Raw genomic sequence first — 10,824 nt, 5'->3', positions numbered from 1 at the left:
GTGTGTTAGGATTAGGCCATGTTGATTTGATTATATGGATGACATCCTCTGGGAACCCCAAAACTGATGCTAGCTTGAGAATAAAAAAAAAGGTTTGGCAAAAAAAAAAATTTCCTTCATTATGAAATCTATGTGGTCATAAAGGTGGTACAAATGACTAAACACACAGAGTATGGTAATAATAATAGACTCATCATTTTCATTTCTTCACATTTTCTTCTTTTCCTGAAATTGATTTCGGCATTCTATGATATTAGTATATTGTACGGCCGTGGATTTCATCGATATAGTGATAAACTCAACACATTTTCCGTCAATTAAGTGGGGTCGTGTGGCGTAGCAGCAGAGTGCTCGACTCGGAACCAAGAGGTCTCGGGTTTGAGTCCTGACATGCCACCGATCTTGTGCTCTTGGGAAAGGCACTTTACACGACTTTCCTCTCTTCGCTCAGGTGAAAATGAGTATTGTATTGTCCCGTGATGGTGGCAGCATTAATATAAGTTGAAAAAACTTGAGTGTGCCGTCACCACCTCTTGTGATTATATGTTGGAATCTAAAAAAAAATTCCCTGTACATAGCCAATATATATATACATATATAACGCATTACTTAACCCACTGCACTTATCAAAAAAGAGTAGGGGTCACCTTCCTGGTGTGAGTGGTTCAAACCTTACAGTCCGGTGTTATGCAGGTTGTACTTACAAAAAAAAAAACTGTACAACTGGTGTGCTACGCCTAAAGGCAGTTTACCGGTTATGTGAAACAAACAAACAAACAAGTGTCCAGGCTGCTGATATTCATTTATTGAAGCTCCTTTGTTGTAGGCCTTAGCAAAGTTGCAAAAGTTTCTTGCTGTAAAATTTTGCACCGACTGAGAAAGTCTGTGATGCAGCAAATCCGTGAGTTTTGCTTGACGAATGTCCGAACGAAACTTCCCACACTCTGCTGATGTTTGAAATCTATTACATTAGCTATAATTGTAGACTTACTTACAGGTTCAGACTTTTGTTGGCCAGTTCTGACAACATTTAACTTCAGGAAAAGCAAACACAACAACTAGAGCTGCGGACTTGAAAGTTGACATTAAAATGCGACCTCCCCTAGAATTCCGTATAACGACTTTAGAACAATCCTATAAATACCTACTGCTCTAATCTAGCTTACTTACAGTTTATGTTTTAATTCATTAACTACAACTCCTACCTACCCCCCCCCACCCACAAGGCTACTACTGTTGTTTCTAGACTTCATTGTTACGTGGATGTGACCTATGACCTAACAGTCCACTCCCTTCGCACTGTTGACCTTAATACGGTGACCTTCACGGCTAGTCTTATTGCACTTGGGTCAAGGTCATCAGCCCATCTTGACTTTCAGCTGCTTGACCTTGGGTTGTTTCTTCTTCATGTCACGGCGGTATTCGCGCTCCTGGAATGGAAGAATAAGAATATTCCATCATTGGCAGAAGTTAACTTAACTCACACAAACTTTAAGTCTGACAAAGTGAACAATATTCCATCAACCAGAAAATATTTCACTTTCGTCGGGAAAAATTATATGTAGAAGAAAGTCTGATAGTCTGACATGACCTCTGACATGACCTGTGACATGTGTGCTGACATGACCTCTGACCTATTTGTTGACATGACCTCTGACATGACCTCTGACATGTCTGTTGGCATTACCTCTGACATAGTCTGACATGACCTCTGATATGACTGCTGGCATTATCTGACATGACATCTGACCTCTCACATGACCCCTGCCCCACCCCCTGACCTCTCACCTCCATCTTGCGCTGCCTGTCGGGGTCCTCCTCGGCCATCATGCGGTCCTTCTCTGCGCGGCGCCGCTCCTCCCGCCGGGCCTGCGCCGCCTCCTGCCGCTGGGCGTGCGTCATCTTAAGGAAGGACTCTTCCACCTTCAGCCGCATCTTGTCAGCCTTCGTCTTGGCCTGCACAGGTAAAAACATGTCTTACACCACGTCTTACATCATAACCCTAACCCTTCCACCTTCAGCCGCGTCTTGTCAGCTTTGTCTTGGCCTGCACAGGTAAAAACATGTCTTACACCATGTCTTACATCTTAACCCTAACCCTTCCACCTTCAGCCGCGTCTTGTCAGCCTTCGCCTTGGCCTGCATGTGCAGGAGACTTTAAAACATGCCTTACATCATGTCTTAACCTTAACCCTAACCCTTACAATGCACCTGCTGCCAAGTCCAGTCACCATGTTGAGTTACAGTCCAGTTACAGTCAAGTTATAGTCTATCAAGTTCATCTGTGTGGGTAGTTACATGTTTAGACTTAAAACTTTTGGTCCAACACAAAAAGTGGTCTTCCTCAATAGACTGACCCAGTGAGGCTTGTTACGTAGCTTCTTTGAAGTGTGACGTCAACACTGGGTTAAAGGTACCCGGTAGACGATAGTTGACTTCACCCTTCAAAGAAGCCATGTGACAAGCCTCACAGGGTCAGTCTACCGGGGAAGACCAGAGTGACTGGTCGAAAGCTCTAGGTGCGAAAACTTTTTGTGTTGAACCAAAAGTTCCAGTCCAGTTCCAGCGACACCCACCTCCTTGCTGAGGCGGAAACGGAAGACTTTGTCCAGAATGTGGAAGACGAGTTTCATCATCGGTTCCATGGCGAAAACATCCTTCACTGAGCTGCGGCCCTGCCCAGGCACTGTACAAACACAACAGTTATAACTTATCACTCATCAGTTATCACTGAGCTGCGGCCCTGCCCAGGCACTGTACAAACACACCAGTTATCACTGATCAGTTATCACTTATCAGTTATCAGCTATCACTTATCAGTTATCACTTATCAGTTATCACTTATCAGTTATCACTCATCACTTATCAGTTATCACTTATCATCAGTTATCACTGAGCTGCGGCCCTGCCCAGGCACTGTACAAACACACCAGTTATCACTGATCAGTTATCACTTATCAGTTATCAGCTATCACTTATCAATAATCACTTCCTACTTATCAGTTATCACTTATCAGTTATCAGTTATCACTTATCAGTTATCACTTATCAGTTATCACTTATCAGTTATCACTTATCACTTATCAGTTATCACTTATCAGTTATCAGTTATCACTTATCACTGAGCTGCAGCCCTGCCCAGGCACTGCAGGGGGATAACAGTTATCACTTATCACTCATCAGTTATCACTTATCAGTTATCACTTATCAGTTATCACTTATCAGTTATCACTTATCACTTATCAGTTATCACTTATCAGTTATCACTGAGCTGCGGCCCTGCCCAGGCACTGTACAAACACACCAGTTATCACTTATCAGTTATCACTTATCTCTTATCAGTTATCACTTATCAATAATCACTTCCTACTTATCAGTTATCACTTATAACTTATCAGTTATAACTTATCAGTTATGAGTCATCACTGAGCTGTGGCCCTGCCCAGGCACTGCAGTTATCACTTATAACTTATCCCTCAGGACATATCTGTTATCAATGAGCCGATAGTTATAACTGATAAAGAAAAACCCGAGGGATTTTCTCACCATTGAAGGTGAAGATGATGGTCTTCTTGGTATCAGGCATCTTGGTGGCAGGCTGAGGGTCCCTAAACAAACAAACAAACAAACAAACAACGGTTACTACAGGCTGAGGGTCCCTAAACAAACAAACAAACAAACAAACAACGGTTACTACAGGCTGAGGGTCCCTAAACAAACTAACAAACAAACAACGGTTACTACAGGCTGAGGGTCCCTGCAAGACACAAAAGAATGGTTACAAACTTCAAAATTACAGTTACAAATGAAAGAGCTTGGCACTTGAGGCTTAAGCAGTTATGAACTCATTTTCTGCTGAAAGACAACACTATAATTTCTGAACATTATACTTTGAGACCGAGATGAAAACCAGAAGCGAGAATGCCTTGACCTTGCCCAGCATACTCACCCGTCCTTGACCTTCGGCCCCGAGAACTGGTCAGAGATGTGGAGGAACTCAAACATGTCTGCATAGTTATTCAGCACTCGAACCATCTGTAACAGACACAACACTATCCTGTCAAAAAGTTCTCTTGCTCTCTACACACCTGCTGGTATCAGTTTGTGGCTAAATATTACCCGGAAACCCCCATTCAGATCCCCATCTTCCATATTGTTTTTGCTATGTTTCTTCTTCTTCTTCTTTCGTTCCAAACACAGACCTCTGACCTGGTCAATGACCTGGACCAGACTGTCTCTCACCATGGTAACTGGTGTTGGGTTACATAATGTTGTAATTTTATAGTAGGAGGAATTTAGATTCCTGTCACAATATTCAATTGTTTGAGTAAGCCACAGATCAGACCGTATGTGAAGGTTATCATTATGCATTTGCTTTACAAATGATACCTTTCTAGTTGGTTAGTTAGTTAGTTTGTAGTTACCTTGTTGTCGATGATGGCGTTGGTGACCTCCCCCGACTCGGACAGGATGGCCATGCCGGAGGGCAGACCGTACTTCTCCCCAGGACGCTTGTCAGGCACGAACAGACTCTAAACACAACAGGTCAGAGGTTAAAGGTCAGGCACAGACTCTAAACACAATGGGTCAGGGGTTAAAGGTCAGGCACGAACAGACTCTAAACACAACAGGTCAGAGGTTAAAGGTCAGGCACAGACTCTAAACACAATGGATCAGGTGTTAAAGGTCAGGCACCAACAAACTCTAACCACAAAGGTCAGGCACAAACTCTGCATACAACATGTCAGAGGTTAAATGTCAGACACGAACAAACAGCACTAAATGTCAGAGGTTAAAGGTCAGGCACGATCAAACCACACAGAAAAGGTCATTCAAGGTCAAGCACAAAGTTTGCAGAGAACAGATCAGATGTTAAGGGTCACGAACTGCACAGAACTGGTCAGAGGTTAAAAGTCTCTCAAAAGGTCAACAAGTTCAACCAAAAAGGTTGACACAGGGAAACCTGAAGTTCTCACCAGGTCGTTCATGTCCTTGTGGAGTCGGCCGATCGTCTTCTTGTTTCCGACGGCGAACACGAAGCTGTCCATGTCCGACAGGCCGAGGTCAATGGTCACGGTCACCTGGTCCGAGGACGGCCGCATCATGCGGGAAATCACGCTCACCAGGTCCTGCCGCTTCAGCAGCTATGGGCAGAGACAACAGCGTAACCGTGTGTGTGTGTGTGTGTGTGTGTGTGTGTGTTTGTGTGTGTGTTTGTGTTTGCATCATGCGGGAAATCACGCTCACCAGGTCCTGCCGCTTCAGCAGCTGTGGGCAGAGACAAGGGTGAAACTGTGTGTGTATGTTTGTGTGTGTGTGTGTTGTGTGTGTGTGTGTTGTGTGTGTGTGTCATCATGCGGGAAATCACGCTCACCAGGTCCTGCCGCTTCAGCAGCTGTGGGCAGAGACAACAGCGTAACCGTGTGTGTATGTTTGTGTGTGTGTGTGTGTTGTGTGTGTGTGTGTGTGTTTGTGTTTGTTTGTGCATCATGCGGGAAATCACGCTCACCAGGTCCTGCCGCTTCAGCAGCTGTGGGAAACAGACAAGTATATTACCACATCTGAGTATTTTTACACTGTGGGATGATCTCCACCAGCATTTATATGTGTGTGTGTGTGTGTTGCTGTGTGTGTTTGTGTGCACGTCTGTGTGTGTCTGTATCTGTATCGCCCGCCTTTTGGCGTAACACACCAGCGTCGCAGGCACGCGGCACGGTGTGTGTGTAACTTTGTGTGTTTGTGTGTGCGTGTATGAGTATGAGTGTGTGCATATGAATCTGTGCCTGTGTACATGTATGTGTGTTTGTGTGTGTGTGTGTGTGTTTGTGTGTGTGTGTGTGTGTATATGTTTGTCTGTGTGTCTGAGTACTGACCTTGATCTCGACCAGCATGCCTTCGCAGCAGATACTGCCTGTGTGTGTGTGTGTGTGTTTGTGTGTTTGTGTGTATGTATGAGTGCATGTTTGTGTGCATGTTTGTGTGTGTTTGTGTGCATGTTTGTGTGTGTGTTTGTCTGTATGTCTGAGTACTAACCTTGATCTTGACCAGCATCCCTTCGCAGCAGACCCTGCCTGTATGTGTGTATGTGTGAGTTTGTGTGTGTTTGTGTGAGTGTGTATGATAGTCTGTGTGTGAATACTGTACACATGTGTGTTTGTGTGTATGTTTGTCTGTATGTCTGATACTAACCTTGATCTCGACCAGCATCCCTTCGCAGCAGACCCTGCCTGTATGGTGGTTTGTGTGTGTTTGTGTGCATGTTTGTCTGTGTGATACTGACCTTGATCTCGACCAGCATCCCCTCGCAGCAGACCCTCCCGGAGCACCAGATGGAGTAGATGTGCTCGCTCTCCTTCATCAGTATCCCAGACTGCACCTCTGCACCCTGCCCATCATCCCCTAAACACAGGCATCATGGGATATATACATCAGCAGTATCCCAGACTGCACCTCTGCACCCTGCCCATCATCCCCTAAACACAGGCATCATGGGATATATACATCAGTATCCCGATTCCCACCCTCAGTGATATAAAATCACAAGACTTTAGTTTTTCCTGCATAACAATTAACTACTGGCCTATTCAATAAGCTTCAAAGTTACTTGTCAATTCTGTAGTTTCTAATTTTTCTGATTACTTTTAAGTTCATCTCAAGTTCTACTAAATCATCTCTTTATCTTTAATCCCCCCCCTCCATACTGGAATTGTCAAGTTACATGAATGTCAATTTTTCTCAGACCGTGAAATTTCGATATCATGAAGTCAACGAGATTTACAGTATATATGCAGTGTCCCAATGGATGAGTTACCAGAGATACCAAACTGGGGCAGAAAAGCCGGAACAAACAAACAAACAAACAGAACCTACCGACGGACGTGAAGTTTGCCTCCAGCAGGTCCTTGTGTGCTGTTAACCTGCAGAAGCAGACAAGTCAGACAATTATGTTTACCAAAGGAAAACTATTTTTTCTCTGCATCTTCTTATCCAAACAAATAGTCAATGACCTGAACCAGACATCTGTCACCATGGTAACTGGTGTAGGGTTACATCATGTTGCAATTTCATAGCAGGAGGGATTTAGACTTCTGACACCACATATATGACTGTGTTTGAGTAAGAATTAACAGAGCAGACCATATGGGAAGGTAAACATTATGCAATTGCTTTGCAAATGTTACCTTTCTAGTTTTCTTTACACAGAGATTTTGCGGTTTCCTCTTCTTCCATTCCAAACAAATAATGTAAACAAATCTAATTTTTTCAGGACTGAAACAGGAAACAACATTTTTTCCTAGGCCTTACGACTGAAAAGCACCAACATTTGTATAACTGGAGTAAATTTGCCTGATGATACACTCACCAGGCACTTGCGAGTTTGTGGTTCTTGGTCTTGCCGGCGACGTAGTTCATGGCGTAAGCCAGCAAACCTCCGATCATCAGGATCTCCAGGTAAAAATTCTCCCAGCTGGTCCGCAGGTGGTACGGCACCTGCAACACATGCAGGTGGGTTAGGCAGGTGTTTTAGGCAGGTGTGTTATTGTGGAGCAGGTGAGTTACTGTTAAATGTAAGGTAAATGTAAAGGTAGTCCCATAGCCTTTTGAGGCTGTAGGTTGTTACTCCACTGTGTCTAGAGCATGTTATTGCAGGCAGGTAGAGTCCATCCCTCTCCTTCCACTGCCTTTTACCTCCCCAACCAAAGTCAGGTACCCATTTTTCACCTGGGTGGAGTCAGGAAAGTGCCTTTTCCAGGGACACAGCATCTAGCCAGGAATCAAACTAGCCAGTAGCCTTGCGAATTCAACGCTATGTAAACTCTGTGTAAATTTGACCTTTGTCTGGATGGAAGTGTATTAGTGTAAGGATTAGTGTAAGGATTAGTGAAAGGATAATGTAGAGGACTCACGTTTGTGATTTTGAGGTCGGGTGGGTCCTGGATGTGTTAGTTTATGTGTAAGGATAAGTGTAAGGATTGAGAAAGGATTAGTGTAAAGATTACTGCAACATTACTTGCTATGCTCAAGTCTGTGGTGCAGTCCCGCCAACTACGATGGTACGGGCACGTTAAACGTGCCAGTGGTTGTATTAGTAACATCACTAAACTGCAGCTGCCTAGCAGCAGAGGTTGACCGAAAAAGACCTGGATAGAGTGTGTGAAGAGAGAGATCAGAAAGCGTGGCCTTGCCAGTGTTGACCCACTGGACAGGGCTGCATGGAGGTGCAGTGTGAAGACCAGTACTACTAGCCGACTGCTGCCGACCCCTGTGGCAGGGACAACAGAATCTAACCCTGGAGAGTAGTAGTAGTAGTAGTAGTAGACTCACGTTTGTGATTTTGAGGTCGGGTGGGTCCTGGATGTGTGTGTTAGTTTATGTGTGGATTAGTGTAAGGATTAGTATAAGGATTAGTGTAAGGATTAGTGTAAGGATTAACAGTAAAGGACTCACATTTGTGATTTTGAGGTCGGGTGGATCCTGGCTCCTCCCTTTTCTGCCCGTCCGCTCCGAGTCGAAGCCCTCAAACTCCTCATCATCAAACTGCTCAAACTCATCCTCATCATCCTCCACCTGCACATCCGCCTCCCCATCATCAAAGTCAGCCTCCAGCACCTGCTCCGGTACCTCCTCCTGACCTGCTTCCTGTAAGAGTGTACAGGGGAGGAAAATGGTTATCTCCAATTGTAAGAAACCCCATTAAAAGTCCCTAGATACCGTTATCTCAGCAAAGAATGCGGCAAATAGCTTTTTTTGTAACGAAACATCGGGCCTGTCTTCCTTATTTTCATCCACGGCGCCATAGTCTTTTTTGAAGCAAGATTTTTCTATAGGCTAAGGGCTGAATTGTTATTAAGTGGGCATCTTCCCAACCTACCCAGAACATCTTCCCAACCTACCCAGAACATCTTCCCAACCTGCCCAGGACGTCTTCCCAACCTACCCAGGACATCTTCCCAACCTGCCCAGGACATCTTCCCAACCTGCCCAGGACATCTTCCCAACCTGCCCAGGACATCTTCCCAACCTACCCAGAACATCTTCCCAACCTGCCCAGGACGTCTTCCCAACCTACCCAGGACATCTTCCCAACCTGCCCAGGACATCTTCCCAACATACCTCCTCTTCCTCCTCGTCCTCAGTCTCCACACTTAGGAAGTCTTCCTCCTCCTCATCTTCGATGACGTGCTCGAACTCTGCAAACTCGTTGTCTTCAAACTCTGCAAATTCGTCCTGAGGCTCCACAGTGGAGACCAGTGGCAGGAGCAGGAGTACCAACAGCCAGGCTGTCCCTACCGCACACCGCATGGTGGGAGCTGGGGGGAGAAACGGTGGTAATTACTGCTGGTGGTGAGAGCTGGGGGGAGAAACGATGGTAATTACTGGTCCTGAGGCTCCACAGTGGAGACCAGAGGCAGGAGCAGGACCACCAACAGCCAGGCACACCGCATGGTGGGAGCTGGGGGGAGAAACGGTGGTAATTACTGCTGCTGGTGGGAGCTGGGGGGAGAAACAGTGGTAATTACAGAAGCATGACTACCAGCAGCCAGGCACAACGCATGGTGGGACCTGGGGGGAGAACTTAAGTGATCAGGGGCTGGGCCCCAAGCAAAGAAGCAAGGATGCTTTCCCTACAGTTAGCAAAATATTCCTGGCCTTTCTTTTTCCTGCACCTGTCACCACCCTGAACATATAGTTCTGTGAACATGTCCATTTTTCTCAGACCGTGAACTTTTGCTACCGTGAACATAAAGTGAATTACAGTATTACTATTAGTACACATAATCATTATGTACTTGTATCACATTTGGCAAAGGTAAAACAAAAGTGAGGGGGGGGGGGTCTACCACACACTGCTGACTCAACAACAGATCACTGACGGTTCCAGTAATGTGTCGGCTTCGGTGTCTTCTGACGTTTCTGTAACCATCGTTAACAGAATTATAAGCTCAGGAAAACGCAAACATTTTAGACACGCGATTTCATATAGTAATACATGCATGACAATCTGCCCCCCTCCCCACCATACCAAATAATTTCCTACTTCAAAACGTCGCACGCTCCGACCAAGCAGACCTCTAATTTCGTACACACGTACGCCGTCGTGTTAGGAATGGTGTTCCGGTGGGGGAAATGCACCTACCTTTGTAAAACGACGTCAATCAGGATCGGAAGTTGCGGGTTCGAATCTACAGCATGACTTCTGCTGTGCGCTACGCAACCTCGTTCTGGTGCAGACCCCGCGCTAGGCATGCTGGGAGATTATCAGAACAGGTGCGTTGGTGATTTTATAATACGGCCATACCGACTTAATTTTATGGATGACATCCATTGAAGACCCCCAAACTAGTGCGAGCGGGCGATAAAACAAAATTCCGGCCAAAACTAAAACTGCTACTAAGCCACAGGTATCAGCTAATGGACTGAATAAAGTGTCCAAAGCTGGTATTGTGAGTTAACATACGACAAGCCTGCACATGCTGGCTTTTTGCGGAATTTATGAATCGAGAGATTTCCAAATTCAGCGTAGACCGTTGTCCCATGCAGGCCCCCATTCAACTGACTGCTTCCCTGCTCTGCTGCGATGCAGCGGTAGCCGCTAGATGTCGCTGTGAACCTGCTGTCGTTCCGTAAACGCCACAGGCACTGTGGGAAACGGTCGTCATTTCTTTACAAATAGGTTTATTTGCAACACACATACCATTGCAGCCTTACATGGCTGAATTGGGGGCATGATACACATTACAATTTATCAATAATGGTTCAGCAACGACCGATTGACAATGAAAGGTAGAACACTATAAGTTTTATGTGATTCCAACTGAAAGT

General features: G+C 45.3%; 1 protein-coding gene across 2 annotated transcripts; it reads right to left on the bottom strand.

Moving 5' to 3' along the window:
- Nucleotides 1-785: 785 nt before the first annotated feature.
- Nucleotides 786-10,251, bottom strand: LOC109461497 (coiled-coil domain-containing protein 47-like). Of its 2 annotated transcripts, XM_019757865.1 has the most exons (14): nt 10,139-10,251; nt 9,115-9,311; nt 8,449-8,640; nt 7,364-7,491; nt 6,871-6,917; nt 6,257-6,399; nt 5,874-6,110; nt 4,977-5,144; nt 4,425-4,532; nt 3,950-4,035; nt 3,547-3,608; nt 2,577-2,686; nt 1,789-1,956; nt 786-1,430 (listed from the first exon to the last, which is right to left on the bottom strand). In XM_019757865.1, exons 2-14 carry the CDS (start codon nt 9,301-9,303, stop codon nt 1,359-1,361), a joined length of 1,710 nt encoding a protein of 569 aa, XP_019613424.1. In that variant the 5' UTR covers nt 9,304-9,311; nt 10,139-10,251; the 3' UTR covers nt 786-1,358. The 2 variants fall into 2 exon arrangements, with proteins under 2 accessions (XP_019613424.1, XP_019613425.1); XM_019757866.1 differs by lacking the exon at nt 5,874-6,110 and having other exon boundaries at nt 6,281-6,399; nt 10,139-10,250.
- Nucleotides 10,252-10,824: the final 573 nt, after the last annotated feature.

This window comes from Branchiostoma belcheri, unplaced genomic scaffold (assembly GCF_001625305.1).
Source record: "Branchiostoma belcheri isolate BF01 breed outbred unplaced genomic scaffold, Haploidv18h27 scaffold93, whole genome shotgun sequence".
NCBI classification, from domain to species: domain Eukaryota; kingdom Metazoa; phylum Chordata; class Leptocardii; order Amphioxiformes; family Branchiostomatidae; genus Branchiostoma; species Branchiostoma belcheri.
Note: the sequence above shows the minus strand (reverse complement) of the source record. Positions and strands in the feature narration are given on the sequence as shown.